This window comes from Moschus berezovskii, chromosome 14 (assembly GCF_049115385.1).
Source record: "Moschus berezovskii isolate FMDL1 chromosome 14, NW_MosBer_1.0, whole genome shotgun sequence".
Taxonomy (NCBI): Eukaryota; Metazoa; Chordata; class Mammalia; order Artiodactyla; family Moschidae; genus Moschus; species Moschus berezovskii.
This window is the reverse complement of record NC_142473.1, coordinates 70,094,208-70,110,894: the sequence shown is the minus strand read 5'-3', so window position 1 is coordinate 70,110,894 and position 16,687 is coordinate 70,094,208. Positions and strand designations below refer to the sequence as shown.

Below are 16,687 nucleotides of genomic sequence, written 5' to 3'. Positions count from 1 at the left end.
AGAACCAAGCCAGACTCCTTCTACTGCAACTTCATAATGACCGGGCTTCCCTGGTAACAAAGCTGGTAAAGAATCCGCCTGCAATGCAGGAGACCAGGGTTCAATTCCTGGGTTGGGAGGATCCCCTGGAGAAGGGATAGGCTACCCACTCCAGTATTTTGGGGCTTCCCTGGTGGCTCAGATGGTAAAGAATCTGCCTACATGCAGAAGACGTGGGTTTGATCCCTGGGTTAGGGAGATGCCCTGGAGAAGAGAATAGCTACCCTCTCCAGTATTCTGGCCTGGAGAATTCCATGGACAGAGGCGCCTGTCAGGCTACACACAGTCCATGGGGTTGCAAAAAGTCAAACATGGTTGTGTGACTTTCACTTTAAATGAGAAATAGATTTGATCAGAGTAGGTAGAATTTATTTTAGGCTTTTGTTCCAAGAACCAATTAAGGTTTCCACTTTGCCTTAAACCAGTTCTGGTATCCTTTTTTTTTTTTAATTTTGAATCGAATGCTAGAGTGCTGGGCTAAGATGTCTCGGTAGCATTTTTACTTAAACTCCTTTTTTCTTTTCTTTGTGATTTTCCAGCATTCTTCTTTTTACAACTTTTAGTATCTCACAAATCTGGTCAAAAGGACTCTTCACACTGTTTTTAACTTATGGGTGAGAGATTGCAACCTACTCTTAAGAACTTAATTAGTTTTCCTGATGCTAACATTTTGAGAGGGAATGTTATGAGCCATCCTATTTTTTCCAAGTCAGAACTTGAGAAACAGATTTGAGGAAGGGTTTTTCTCAGCCCTTCCTGGTTCAAGGGGCCCTCTGGAAGATTTTATTTGTTTTAGATTAACAGAAAGAGCAAGAGAAAGTATTTTGGTTTTTTTCAGGGCACATCGTCATTACACATATTAGTCAGGGAGGAAACTGTGACTGGATGTCTTAGCCAACAGCTGTGTATGTGTGTGTTGGGCAGAGATCCTTACAAAAAAGATAAAATTTCTATTATGAGGGAATTCATATGTGGTTACCCTTTCATGAAGAATTAATAAATAAGTGGAGGTAATCTGGAATCTTTGAAGAACAGTTTAAATCAAGAGGACATGCTGGACATAACTAGATATGGCTGCTGTCTGGATACTAACTCTGAGGTCTGGACGTTGTTGTTGCTGTTCAGTCACCAAGTCGTGTCCAACTCTTTGTGAACCTGTGGCCTGCGGCTTACCAGGCCTCTCTGTCCTTCACCATCTCCCAGAGTTTGCCCAAGTTCATGTCCATTGAATTTCCCATCATATATGAATGGCTCAGATGGTAAAGAATCTGCCTGCAGTGCAGGAGACATGAATTCAATTCCTGGATCTAGAATATCCTCCAGAGAAGGGAATGGCAACCTACTCCAGTATTCATGCCAGAAAAATTCCATGGACAGAGGAGTGTGGTGGGCTACAGTCCATGGAGTTGCAAAGAGTCAGACATGACTGAAGCAGCTTAGCATGTACCCCGAATGTGAAGCAAAATGAAAGAAAGAGGATTCAAACTTGATTTGTGGTGTTGCACACCTTTCAGTTCAGTTTGGTTCAGTTGCTCAGTCATGTCCGACTCTTTGCAACCCGTGGACTGCAGCACACCAGGCTTCCCTGTCCATCACCAACTTCTGGAGCCTCCTCAAACTCGTGTCCATTGAGTCAGTGATGCCATACAACCATCTCATTCTCTGTCGCCCTCTTCTCTTTCTGCCTTCAATCTTTCCTAGCGTCAGGGTTTTTTCCAATGAGTCAGCTCTTCGCATCAGGTAACCAAAGTATTGGAGCTTTGGCATCAGTCCTTCCAATGAGTATTCAGGGCTGATTTTCTTTAGGGTTGACTGGTTTGATCTCCTTGCATCCAAGGAACTCTCAATAGTCATCCCCAGCACCACAGTTCAAAAGCATCAATTCTTCAGCACTCTGCCTTCATTTGGTCCACCTCTCATGACTACATGACTACTGGACATTATTTCCCTCTAATTCTTCCTCCTTCCTGCCTCCTTTCTTTTCTGCTATTGTTTATTGGACTTACCGTTTCATTAGACATTTTGCTAAGCAATTTATGTACATCGTCTCGTTTAATTTTCATACAAGCTTACGAGAGAAGTACGATTGTTATCTCCAGTTGACAAACAAGGAAATCAAGGCTCATGAAAGTGAAGTCACTTGGTCCAGACCAGTCACAGGTCCAGAGCGAAAGATAGAGGTAGAACTCAACCCCAGGGCTCTCCAGCCCAGACCTTGACCTTTCCGCCCTCACATCACACTGCTTCCTCACTAAGCGTGTTCTGTTCTTTGTCTCCAGGGACAGAATGAGAACGTCTGTCAATGTTGTGGGTGACTCTTTCGGGGCTGGGATTGTCTATCACCTCTCCAAGTCTGAGCTGGACACCATTGACTCCCAGCAGCGAGTGCATGAAGATATCGAAATGACCAAGACTCAGTCCATTTATGATGACTTGAAGAACCACAGGGAGAGCAACTCAAACCAGTGCGTCTATGCCGCACACAACTCAGTCATAGTAGATGAGTGCAAGGTACCTTTCCCGTTCATGGATATCGAGACCTGCATATAACAGTGCATGCTCAGTTTCTTAAAGCAACACAAAAGCCCTGCATGTATCGTTGTCACATTTACTTTTCTAAAGAATCATGTAACTCAAGCTTCCATGAGTCCCAGATCATCTAGCTCTGTGTCTGACATGGCAGGAAATCAATAAGTCTAACAATGAACAAGTCAGATGGTTGCTTGTTGCATCTATGTGATATAAAACAATCATTCTGATTCCCCTGTCCACCTACTCTGCAAATTTGATCAGTTGTCTTTGAATATTATGCTCAAGAATTTGTGGTTTCTAGGGCTTTGCTGGCTTTCAAATAATCTGTTCCTCAAGTGAAGCATGAAGAGAAATGCCCAGAATCACTTAATTTACATAGCACAAGTGTTCCTCCTTGCTATATATCATGTATTGGTTAAAAAAGAAAAGAAAAAGAAAAACATGCCCACATAACTTCGCAAAGCTATCATTCTCTTAATTATTTTCGTGGGAGCATGAGTTTTGACTTGGAAGTCACTTTGCTCCAAGAATGGGGAAGCAATTGTCTCCTTCAGGATGATTATCCATAAATGTCTTTTAAAAAACACTATATGTCACACATTGCCTGGCAGCACCATTATTCCTGAAGCATGGATGTTCTGGACTCTTTTCCAAGCTGTTGGATGATGTCTTAAAGCTCAGTGGGCTCTGTCTCACCTTCATTCTAACTAACTTGACATTGTCAAAGACTGATGGTCATGACCAGAGTGAAGCAAACTTGGAGAAACCCCAGCAGGTGAGCAAAGTCAACTCTGGAGGGTCTAGACAGCAGCTGAGGACAATCTGAACCGAACACAGATTTCTGATACCTTTTTGACTCCTGTTGATCTCATTTAATAATTAATTTCTCCCTGTGTTTCTGGGTCATTCCCATAATATGCCAGACAACTGAGGATGACATGGAAGCAATTCGCTTTATTGGACTATAGTCCAATAGCTCATCCCCTCTATAGCAGCTACATTGTACATAACCTAATTTTCTAATGAAAATTAGGGAGGGACCCCACTCATCAAGAGGCAATTGCATAAATCAATTAACTCTGTGAAAACAATTAAAACTGTTGGAAATTAAGATGGACCTAAATGGTAAACTCCATTCTCCTGGAAAGTCAGTGTTTTCCACTGACTTTTCCATATTCATATCTAAATGAATATGCTGGATTATTTTCCATCAAAATGTTAGTTTTGGTCAACAAGAGTCAGTATTTCATGGAATAGGTTTCTGCTCTATTATATTTAACAAGTATTTGTTGTGTGCCTTGTGGGGTTTAATTGAGCACCCCCATCTTATTCCTATGACTTCCTATATTTTGATTATTAATCGCGTTTTACAGAGTGCCCATAACCTGCAAAGCCCTGAATTAGGCACTGGAGGACAGCAAAATGAATGTACAATTACATAGCAAAGATACAGCTTGATCCCAATGGCTGCCATACAAGAAAATGCAGTATGAACCAAAATAAAATCACCATATGTATTTTTTAATTTTGCAGTTATATATTAGAAGGACCTTAGAGGTTAATTACCTTTTTGGAGCATCTCAGCAGGCTTCTTAATATTATACAGGACAAGTTTTGAGGAAGATTTGTAGGCATGGGGATAGTTTTAGATTTCACACTTCCCAGATTTTTTCTTCCCTTTAAGGACATCAAGCATATCAGGACAAATTCATTTCATTTTTTTAGCAAACAATTCAACCCCCAAAGGGAAATGTTGGTCAGCTCTCCCTATCACTAGGAAATCATGAGAAAAGAGACTGTATTCCTATTTATCACTGCTGTGCCCTAAAGCAGTGCCAGGCATGCAACGGGCTCTGCAGAAATATTTACTGAGTGTATCCTTTTAGCATCCTGAACCTATGCTTTAATTCAGATAACCTTCTTCTTTTTTTTTTTGCTGGACAGTTCCATAGAGGTAGTGACTTAGTCTCTCTAGATAATTTACCACTGAACCAACCACTCATTGGTGAATTAGTGTTTAGATAATCAAGTAATGAAACTGAACAGGTCATGAAAATAATGCAACGACCATATTGGTTTAATAATTATTCAGCTATTTTCATTTTTAGTTAAGTGATCGAGTTCAGCTCTGTGAAGATCGTGAGGTCAGGCAATTGACTCATCTTGTTCTAGACCAATCAGCTGGGTTGACACCCATGCACAAAGGAGGCAGCCAGAGCTACAGAGATGAATTCGCAGGCTTTACCCAGAATATCTGAGTTACATTTACTCCTGCCTTTGAAACTCTTTCCAGTCTGTTTCGTTCCACTGTTTTAAAAACTGAGTTGGAGAGACATCAGTGTTTTCCACCAGTCCTCTACCCTTTTGGCTTTTCTATTACCCAGGTGTTGGAAAAGAGCCAGGTGGAATGGATGGGGGGGGGTGGAGTCCCCATTTCTTTTAATCCAGTCAGAAAAAGGGAATGACCCCCAAAAACTGCTGTCCCAGCTACTTTAGAGACAGAGGTCCTAATATTTGAAAACACCCCCACCCACGTTCTATCTGGTTTTCCAAAGGCACCACACTGAGATTTATAATGCTGCTCAGCTATTGATCTGGTTCATCGCTAGAAGACAAATAGGCACATCCAAGGTCATGGTGTACAGGCAGCTTGCTCCAGGCAGACAGTTTGTCCCTGGCAGTCTGTCCTGACAGTTCACTGAAGGGGAAACAAATTTGCTGCTGCTCTGGTCACAACTTTAACCATTTTAAGCATTGTTATGTCATGTTGGTCTCTCTAGTTTCAGACTCTTGCCTTGTAACCATAGTTTGAAATTATGCAATGTTTTTTATTTTAACCAGAATAACTGCATGTGATGCTTACATTTGTTTCTTGCATGGTCTTTTTTTTTTTAATGGAGGCTTCATGGGGACTGGTGGAAGGAGTAGTTTTTATTTTCATTTGCTTGGTTCATGAAAGGCATTTGGTTTTCTGTCCCTAGCATTTTGTGTGTGTTCATAATGCATGCATCTCCCTTCCACTTGGGTAAGAAGAAGGTCAGATTTCTTTCAGTCATTGCTGCCGTTTGTCATGTCTCCATGTCCTAATGCTTCCATAAATCCAGTCTCTCCATTATGTGGAATATCAGTCGTGGGTTTAAGTTTGCACATGACGTTGAGGACAGACAGATGGAAGGTAAGCTAGGAAAACGATTTAGATGTGGAGGGGGAAACCTCCCATTTCGTGTAAGGGTTCAGTTTGCTTAGAGCCAGGGAAGCATAATCTGGACAGTCTGGTCATTGTAGTTGATTAATAAATGTCTGCATTGAAATAATTTAGATTTACTGATCCCCGGCTTTTAATTCCCTACTTTTCTTCTTTCAACGTTTAAAGCCTGGACAGCTTATATGGTGGAGCCAGAACACCATGACTTCTGATTTTAAAATTGGATATGTATAAAAATCCACCTGGGCTCATTGAAACTGAACCTTTCACATGCATGAGTAGAACTAGATCCTGGTTCTGGATTTTTTTGTTTCTCTGCGGTTGTCTGGAGTAGCACGGGGCACTATGTTTTAAGGACTGCGTTATTGTGTGATGAGTCTATGGGTAATTAGACCCCCTCACAACCCTAGAAGCATCATACAAGTTATTTATTCCCCAACTTACAAAGTCTCTCTAGTGCTTCAGATACCTCCCCAAGGCAAACATGCATTTTTAAAGTGTGCAAATCATTGTTGAAAACCAAGACCAGCTTGAAATCAATTTGAAAGAACAGTGTCTAACATTAATATTTAAGTTGCACAGTAGAACCTGGGTCTGGTGCTCCTCCACATAACCCCCGGGGTGGTTTTCTGGTTCATGGCCCGTAAGTTGGATGTTGATGATAATTATTTTCAGGTAACTCTGGCAGCCAATGGAAAGTCAGCTGACTGCAGTGTTGAGGAAGAATCTTGGAAACATGAAAAATAAGGATATGACTCTCAGCAAATTCTTGAATAAACCCCCCCAGCGAATCTTATGGTAAAAGAGGATATAAACAAGCTTTCTTTAAAAAGAAAAAGATACATCTATTTCTGTTTACTTAATCTATTAGCTGAGGCTTAGAGGATCTGTTGTGAGTCAGTGACAGGCACGGTGCTGTGTGTCATTGCCAAATAATACTTTGTAAATGTCTCATTTTCTCACTTGTATTGTTGTTTGAATGGATGATGCTGGAGGAATCAGTTTGAATTGAAGACGCATTCTTGCCAGCTTCCCTTTTCTCTCAAGATGCAGAAGCATGGGTGCTCTTTTTTCCAGGAGACACAGCTAAAGGCGTGTGGCGCATTCTGGGGATTTGGAACCATGAGCAGACACCTGGTGTGTTACTCTCTCCATGTTCACCTTGTAGCACACAAGAGACTCTGTGAGAGCCTTCATAAGAAAGTCCCCTTCAATGTCTTAGAGCGTTTGCCCTTGTGTTGGTGAAAAGAAAGTACCCATCTTAGGGAACTCTGACAATTTCTCTTCTGTATATTCTTTAAGTTGAATGACTAAATGTTTCAAAGAGAGTCACATTTGGAGCCATATCTTAAAAGCAGCCTATTATGGAACCCACTGAGTCTCTGCTCTACCCCACCTAGTCTATGGGAATAATTGTTGAATTTCCAAGTATGTTTCATAACTTGCTCTAAATTTGGTAATAGAGTAGGATGTAACTTACATAGAATTGCTGTATATATTGACAACACTCAGAGAACACAGTCAACACAAATTTTAACCAGATTCAAATTTGTGTTTGGGTTACATCACCTTGTATAGTGAAATCAAGTGAGATTATTTGATCTATGTTTCACTGTCTTTGTTTTGTCCATAAAATTCTTATTTGGGGTTCTACCTAAAAAAAAGACATTCTTCATCTCCAAATTATTTCTGTCATATTCTCATCAGACTAAACGACTTAATCATTTTACTGTCCTCACAGGTGGAAAACAGTTACGTTGGCTGTGTCTCTTTTAATACTAATCTCATGACAAAAGCAAAACCAAAACACGATTAGTTATCTAATATGTAGAAAGCTTTTTGTTATATTTTATCAAAGCACCTAAAACCAATTACAGGACATAGTTGAAAGCAGAGCCCATCTTCCTCCCCAGTCTTCTCTGTGGAAAGAACCAGGAAACAAACATATGTGCAAAATCCTATAAAGGTGACATTTCTACGGCAAAGTCAAGGCAGCCTTGAACCACAGAGTAGGAAAAAAGGGTGGCTTTACGGAACTTCACAGACGGAATCTTTTCCAAGCTGTGGAAGTTTGAGGGGGTACATAATATAATACTGGAGTAACTCACCAGTGCCTTGCATGCTGCAGGCATCTCCAAGCTACGTTTTTCAGTGTCTGTACTATCATTTTCTATTGAATAACCCACAGTATTTTCGTAAGGTAGCTGGCTTTGGAAGTTTGCTAAGGATTACTTGAACATGCATCACTGGGAAATAAAGCACACTTGACTCTAAGGTCAACCTTGGTCCAATGTGGGAGTAGGCTGGTCATCTGAGGCCAGCAGATGTGTGCTGAGATATTCATGAATAGTTGTAGAATCCAAGTTTTCACAGGAGAAGGTTTTATGGACATCACATGCCCTTCATTACCTACTTCTTGCGACCTTACTCTTCCACGTAGGGAAACTTTGGAACAAACAAGAGACATGAGATTCTAGTAGTTTTGTCTCTTAAGCTCTGGTTTTGTTTTGTTTTTTAATTACAATCACTATTGAGCAGTATTAAGTAGCTCTTTGCTTTTTAAAAGAATAATGCATTGGTCTTCACTTTCATTAGATGGACGGTGAAGAGGGTGGCCAAGGGCTTGCTGAACTGTAGTAGTGGCAAATGCATCCTTTATAGTAGATGTCATGGGCTGTGGGGATGGTTCCTGGATTTAACTGTGACACTGTTAAGGAGTCTCTTTAAGTCGTGCTTCCGAGGGCATTTTTTACGGTGAGGAGGATGTAGATGTCCATCTAGGAACTTGTGGTTTTGTTGTTTAAGGCCAGCTTAGCACTTGAACATACTGATAGGCTGCTCAAGGGAGTGGTCTCAAGATTGTCTTCCAAAGATTCTGCCTAAAAGTCTTCCATGATTGCTTGTCTTCAGTTTTTTCCTAGTTATTGAGTTAGCCTATACATATATAAGGAGGCAGTGTATTCAGAAGAAACTAGGTGCTCAGCTTAACAGAGCGGGTTTTTCTAGTTTGAAACTATATGCAGTAAGTTTCATGAGAATATCCTTAGGAAATCGGTTTATTTGGAAGTTCAACAAATCAGTTAAAAATAAGCAATTTCTCAAATTCAGGAGTAGCTTGAAAACCCAGGGTGTCTGTGGAACTGACACGTCACTGTGTCCTCTAGTTTTTTGGGCCTCCCTCATTCTTCTCATGCCATGTTGGGGTTTTCTTGTCCAGCATATGTGCCATAAACAGGGCAAGTAGATCCAGAATATACCTCTAACAACCATTTTCTAAACAGGATATTATAACTTGTCAGTTGCATGCATAGATTTATTTTAACCAGTCAAACACAAATATGAATGCTTATAACACTCCATTCATGTTTGATCATGCATAAATGTTACGTTTGTACACAGACATGGCAGGCTAGATATAAACACTGTATCCTGTAAGTTCTGTTAAATCAGGGCTTTGGCAACATCATTTTTTATGGACTCATTTACTATATTTAGGAATCAGAATCGTTTCAGGAGAAAAGCAAGTAGACTTTTATTCTCTCCTTCCTCATTTATGTCCTTTGAAAAACCCAAGTGGCGCCACCATTTGATCAACTACTACAATTCAATGAATCAACTCCTATTCCTGAAAAGAATGGCGTAGCTCTCAAGGCAAAGCTTTATCTTAGACGTTTGGGGAAGTGCCTCCCATGAAAAGAGCAACAGAAATTCAAGGCAATCATCTAAATCACTCAGATCTTCGATATAGAACTTTAGATGGTAAGTTCTAAATCAAGTAGTTATCAGATTTGATTATTATTGTTGGGAGTGGAAACACAACCTGTAGCCTGCAGAAGTTACCATGTTCCATAAAATATAAATATTTACTTCTCTTTAACTACTCATCAGCTTGGATGTTCAGGAAGTCTAAACAAAGGTTGCCAAAATGCCTGGTTTTTGGATTTGAACTGGTGGAAGCTAAGAAAGGCTTAGGGGAAATTCAGTTTATGGGGAGATGTACTCTTGGTCAGTAAGGTCAGGAATCCCAACAGCTGATTAATTAGAAAGTCTCAGATCATTTCCACTTGTGTGCAGAGACAGATGTCATTTGCAAGGGTATATCTAGTCAAGAAGCCCCCTTTGGAGTTGGGTAGAAAAATCCCACGGACAGAAGGAGCCTGGCAGACTACAGTCCTTGGAGTTGCAAGAGGGTTAGACACGACTTAAGGACTAAGGAACAATTCACCTACTGGATCTCCAGAGGGAACCCAATCCTGCCATGTTTTTGCAAATACCGCACTTCCATTTGTTCCCAATAGCGAAAGGTATGTCACCATATTTCACTTTTGTCTGAATCAAGGGTTCTGTTTGTGCTGTTTTCCATACAAAGAGTGTTAGAGAATTAAGGCCGTCATCTAGAGCACACAGATCTTCATGATCTGAACCAAGTAGCTGTTCAAAATTCAGCCGCGAATTCATATAGGTACCCACATGTTCAGAGAGAGTTCTCCCTCATTCAGACTCTTGATAAACAAGCCTCAGCAGCCGTTGCCTGGTATGATGACTAAACGCTCGGCATTTACACCCAGTTGAGGTGGCCATTCCCACTTCATTGCTCTGCAGTGCTTGGGGCCATACAGTTGCATGGGTTGCTGGCTGGGCTTTGCTTATTCTCCAAATAAATTCATTCCAAGTCAAGGAAAGGGACCAAATGGGATTTTTCAATTATATAATACTTGCTCTCTGAATACAATATGATGATCTAGGAGCCTGAAAAGATTAAGGTTAAAAGCAAAAAGGCCTGAAGGAATTTTGAAATGAGAGTTTTATAAATCTAGTTGTCAAAGAAGATAAATGGTCTCAGTTCAGTTCAGTTCAGTCGCTCAGTCGTGTCCAACTCTCTGCGACCCCATGAATCACAGCACGCCAGGCCTCCCTGTCCATCACCAACTCCCGGAGTTCACCCAAACTCATGTCCACAGAGTCGGTGATGCCATCCAGCCATCTCATTCTCTTTCGTCCCCTTCTCCTCCCGCCCCCAATCCTTCCCAGCATCAGAGTCTTTTCCAGTGAGTCAACTCGTCACATGACAGTCTCTGGTAATTTTCTAAAACCAAGAAGGGCCACTGAGCACCAACCCAGACAGGTTGCGCTATTGGCAGGTTGGTCTCCTGGGATGAAATAAATGCAAAGCTATTCAGACATGAGTTGCTTTGGATTTTTTTCTGAAAACTCAACTTCCACTCTTCCTTTTCCTGTCTTCTTATTCTGGTGATTATTGTTGCTCAGTTTAGTAAATGACCATCCACGTTAGCGCAAAGGTTGGTTTTAGAACAGATGACAGGGAATCTTAATTGAGTAGTATCTAATTTCATAGCACAGCTAATTTAGGAGATAACAGAAATAACAGAGATGAGGAAAAATAATGCAGTTGGGAAGAGAAACATTTGACTGAGACTCTGCCCATTTTTATTCATGCAACTTAGGCTAGTCACTTTACACATGAGCACCATTGGGAAAAAAAAGGCTAGATTAAATTATTAAAATGCCCATCCATCCCTAAGAAACCACCGTATAACTATCTCTGCTTTAACTTCTTTTTCTTAAGAGGCTTACTACTATGTGTTCATGCTAAGTCACTTCAGTTGTGTCCGACTCTGCAACCCTGTGGACCATATAGCCCACCAGGCTGCTCTGTCCATTGGATTCTCCAGACAAGAATACTGGAGTGGGTTGCCATGCCCTCCTCCAGGGGATCTTCCCAACCCAGGGACTGAACCCACGTCTCTTATGTCTCCTGCATTGGCAGGCAGGTTCTTTACCACTAGTGCTGCCTGGGATACTTACTTACTGCTATAACACATTACTTATTTATATTGTAAGTCAGAGGAGCCCACAATAATGAATAATCAATTTGGATTTTTCTCATCCCCTTTGGGAGAAATTAAGTTCAAGCCTGTCTCTTCATTTGATGTCTTACAAGCTTGGAAGATGGCCATGTTCATCTACAGTTTGGTGTTTGGGAAAACAAACCAACCTCCTTTTATAAAACTGTCCTTTACTTAACGCATTGTCCTCGTAGAAGTAGCCATTCAGCTCAGGGAAAAATGCTGCCCCAGTCACCATGAGGGGCCAAGATGAATCTGTGGCCTCCCTCAAGGCCTTGCATCATTCCTGCTGTAGCAACAGAGCCCACGCTGAATACCCAAAACACACAGTTTCCTCCAGACGGTCCTAATTGCCAACCCAGTATGGGAATTTGGGAGCCTTTGGCAAATCAGCTTGGACACTCTTATGAAATTTGGTGCAAGACTTACACAATAACAGCAGCTGTCTGTAAATACCTTCCTTTCCAGCAGTACTCAGACATGCACATCCACATGCAGGGTGGGATCGAGCCAAGTCCTTTCTCTGGAAAGGTTTGCAGGGATGTTTGATTGAGTTCATTTTTGAATTTTCCTCTTGGCTTGTTTTCACTGTGGTCATCACATCACAGGCGGAGAAGGTCTACCTCACAAGAGTGGGCTTGTATTGGTAAGCCTAGATCTTCTTCTATGCCCAGAGTTTCTAAAGTGAATAAAATGCATGGTCTGTCTGAAGGGGGCATGTGACCAGCCATGGCCTTTGAACAATCTCTAGAACATTCCAGTATCATTGCAACGGGCTGCTGTTTGCATCCTTGTTCTTTGTCCAAACTTCTACTAAATACGGAATAGGATTTGTATTACTGTGCCACGAACACTTTCATTAACAAAGACCTCAGCTCTGTAAACGCGGGGCAGAGAGATGTACAGCTAGTACCGAAAGGAGTTAGTTTTTGCTTGTTTACATTTTTCATGCAGAAGACCTAACACTGGAGCATCAGTAAAAAGATATTTCTTAACTGGCCCATATAAGAACATATGAAAAAGTAAGAGAAGCCCGCAAGTTCTTGTTTCATTCACTCTGAGTAATTACTGATCAGCCTACCTATGTCCAGCCTTGCCTCACCTTCTTACCTCTGGAGCATGTACCCATTTCGATATATTTTAAAGTCCTTCTGATTGTCATACAGAGCCCTTTGGGGCTGAGGATAAAACCTGCTACCTTGCAGAGTCAGCACTTGACCTAACAGGTCTCCAATTTCTCCAGAGACACCCCTCATGCCTGGGTGAGTGTTGGAACGTAACTTATGACCTTGACCATTGTCATCTTTCCCTGCAGAGGTGGGGATGATGCAGTGGGAGCCTCACTCCTTCTGGGGTTCTGTTTCTTCTCATGGCAACCATGTAAGCTGCCCAAAAACAGTCTGTTGCCTTTGGTAGGAGAGAAATGCACATACTAGCCCAGGAAGTTAGTTTAGCGTATCTCTGAGGTTTCGCCCCCACGGAGCAAGTTCTCTGAGATGTATGATCAGAAAGTTGGTACTCTGGTTTCTTCCTTCCCCAGGAGAGTTCTTCTCCTTATGTGGAACTCATCCTTTGGCAGCCAGATCTTTCCGTAAATGACCTTCACTCCTTCCCTCCCTCCTTCTGCCAGGAAATCTCAGCATTACGTTTCCACGTTGCACAGGACAGACCAGGTGATCTGGTCACTCTAGAGATTTGTATATAAAAAAATACTTTTGTGAGGATTTTTGTATATTGTTTTTCTATTTGTTTTCTATGGCTTGAGGAAAGAGCTGGCAAACTGTGAATCTAATTTGATCTTGCTGCCAGCAGACATATTTTGGCTTCCTGGTAAAAATCTATTATGTTACCAGGGACAATAGATTGCCCTCTGATCAGTATTGTACCCTCCAAAATTCACAGATTCCTCCAATCCAACCTTACATTCTTTTTTAAACAAATCCCTGGGCTTCTTTGCTGTTATTTATAAAAAGCATGAGAAAACATATTTAGAGTCCTGGATACTGTATGTTTAACATTGATTTAGCCTTTAATAATGTTATAGGTTTGTATCTATTCTTCATAAACCATAAAGAACTCAGCGTAGACTGAATGGATCTATTTAGTATCTGTAATTTTGCAGACAGATATTTTCTTACGGTATTTTCTATATAACCACATATGTAGAATTACAACTAATTCAAGCACAAGACATTTCTACAGCAATTTAGAGCTGTCATTGTTTCCTGAGCATATGGTCACATTTGAAAAATGTAAAAACCCAGTCCTTCGTGATGCAATGAACAAAATAACCATTAAGAACAAAGAGTCAGTTAAATCCTTTAGCTGGTTAGGATATGTATAACATTTAAACAATTAGGCTTTTTAACTCAAGGAATGGTGCTGACTCTTTATTTTTGACACCACATCTTGTTTTTCCACCTAAGCATTCTAATTTTGCTTTTCTCCAAGAACATGAAAAATAAGATGATAATAGTGGAATCATCTCTATTCCAAATCTCCCATGCCTTCCTAATAATTTTTGTGAAAATTGGCTTAGGACAACTTTGGATAGCAGAGATTGAGGGTAAGTGTGAGGAAGCCAATCAGTACAGATTTGTCGCAGTTCATTCTTGCGAAGCAAATTGGTAGTAAATGTCACATTGTTATGTGAATTGAGCACATATTTTTAAGGTTAAAATAAAACACATTAGTACCAGCGATGAAGCAATACTCTATCAATGGGGCTTAGAGTCTCACTGAAATTATTTAGAAGCAGCCCAGGTAGATTCTGTCCTCAGGTGAGTAACAATCTATGTAAATTTTCCCAAAAGGCAAATCAATAATCACTGCAAAGACAAGGAAGGGTGTTCCTTCCGCCAAACACACTTTCTGATAATATGATTGTAGGGCTAGTATTTTTGCTATGTTTTAGGAAATAGTTACATAGAAAGTGTACTGGTGTGTATTTAAATCCATTCCTCATTAAGCAATCAGATTAGACGTGCCCTCAACTGGCAACAATTATATCTGTGATTTTCAAGTACAGATAGCTGTCAAGCATGAAGTTCTTGTGTATACACAGTAACACTTGGTTCACGCATGAAGAAAAGTGCCTATGCACTTTGTGTAGCTATGATGTAGATATCTATGTGTAATTTCAGTGAAATGGTATATAGATGTATTGTAATTTAATTTAAATGTTATTTTTGGCTGTTTATCTAAGTGCAGTAGACATGTTGATTGATGTTTTGAAAATCCTTCTTTTCCTTCTTAGATAGCTAGTGGTAAATCATTTCTCCTCTTTCTTAAAGTGACTTGGGAATGTATATCAGTGAAGAACTTATCTGTGAATCCTTTGTACTGATGATTGGTTGAAAGTCTGTGTGTATCCAGTATCTTTGTAAATATGTGATTCAGGGCAAGGGGGTGTTGGATATGTGTCATGATTCTTAGTCAGAGGTCATCTGATGTCTATGTAGTGCCCAGTGAATACATTTGTGGAACTTTTGATTATCTAGGCCTAGGTAGATTTAGAACAAGGACATTTATCTGCAGCCAAGACATTTATATTTGCTTGATGAATTGAGCTCAAAGAGACAAAAGGTTCATCTGCTGAGCATGAGCATGTTAGCATTATGTCTGTAGGTTAAAGGTCTGCTTCTCTGGTTGCCAAATACCGATCATCATGCTCGTGACTTAAAGGCTGTGAAGAGCCTTGTCTCTCTCGGTTTCTTGAGTTGGGGTACAGGAAAGACGTTCACTAACTGCCATGCAGGTAAAACCCCTCAAAAGCACATTTCTGGTAGTAAATTGCACAGCTGTCTCTGGAAAGAGAGAGCATGAGAAGCACAAGAAGGGTCAATATACTTGGGGGCAACTAGTGAAGCACAGATCCGCGTTTGTGAAGTGAGTAGGACCTCAGGCTACCTGGCTTTGTGTGTGTGTTTCAAGTGTTTGAAGATAAGGTTAACTAATGCAATTATATACTTGCCTCCCGAACACACATTCTGTCTAATTATCACTGAGTGGAATGCTATGAGGTCTCTAACTCCTGTAACCCCCTTTTCCTTCTTTAAGGACAGAGAAAAATGACCATGTGCAGCTGGGAACACTGGGAGTGTTCCTCTCTTTTCACTTGAAATGTGAAGCTTAAGAGATCCTCTGAGGGCACAAAGCATGTTAATTTTCAGTGTCTACTCCAGCTGTTGGAGTGAAAGGGTGTAAGTGTGAACAGGCACATTTTTTTTTTTTTTCTTGAAAATGTGGCTTCTTCAACTTGTGTCATATTCAGGATGGAAACCTTACTGAAAGAAATCTAGCCTTTAGGGAGAATTCCCTTTGCAGATTCTTGTGCGTGTCCAGAATGAAAGATAAGACGAATTGTTTCCCTCACATTCACAATCCCCACTGATCTAAAGTCATGTAACATAGAGCATCTATAGCACATCGGGTTTAATGAATGAAAAAAGATAAAAAATTTCAACTAATTTTGGGGTTGTTTCTTCCATATGGTACTAGGAGATGCCTTGTTGGCAAAGCACATTTTGGGTATTTGAAGTATTTTGCTTTCACCTTTAGCTTTCTTACAATGTGGACTGATGACTGTAACATTACATGTGTAAAATAACTGGATATTCTTTATATACTGGAAACAATCTTTAAATCCAATATTTCACTAAGTGTTTTAACTTTTATGTATATATCTCTCATTAATAAATGTGGATTCCAATTTCTCTTGGCTGTTGACTCTCCTTCAATTCTGATTATAAGCTAGTGTTCATTACATAGTAAGTGTCTCCAGTGTTCTTTTTGGAGAAACTTGTGAATTGAAACCTACAATGTCTAAATGAGTATTTTCTAGGAAGCCTAAATATACAGTGGAGTTACATCTTATGCTATAAAGTTATGCATTGAACAAAAATGGTGTGTAATCAAAATTATGCTTGTGAATCAGCCAGTATGGGTTATCTCCCACATCTCAGGAACTTAAAGCAACCAAGGTTGATTTCTTATTCATATGACATGTCCATCCCTGTTTGTCTGGGGGACTTTGGTCCACACC

The 16,687-nt window shown here is 40.5% G+C and overlaps 1 protein-coding gene across 1 annotated transcript in view; it reads left to right on the top strand.

Moving 5' to 3' along the window:
* Positions 1 to 16,348, top strand: part of SLC1A2 (solute carrier family 1 member 2) — a 64,475-nt gene extending 48,127 nt beyond the window's left edge. The window contains exons 9-10 of the mRNA XM_055423842.2: positions 2,319 to 2,550; positions 6,452 to 16,348. Of these exons, the coding sequence (XP_055279817.1) occupies positions 2,319 to 2,550; positions 6,452 to 6,523 (304 nt within the window). The 3' untranslated portion in view covers positions 6,524 to 16,348. The remainder of the gene's footprint in view (positions 1 to 2,318; positions 2,551 to 6,451) is intronic.
* The last annotated feature ends 339 nt before the right edge of the window (positions 16,349 to 16,687 follow it).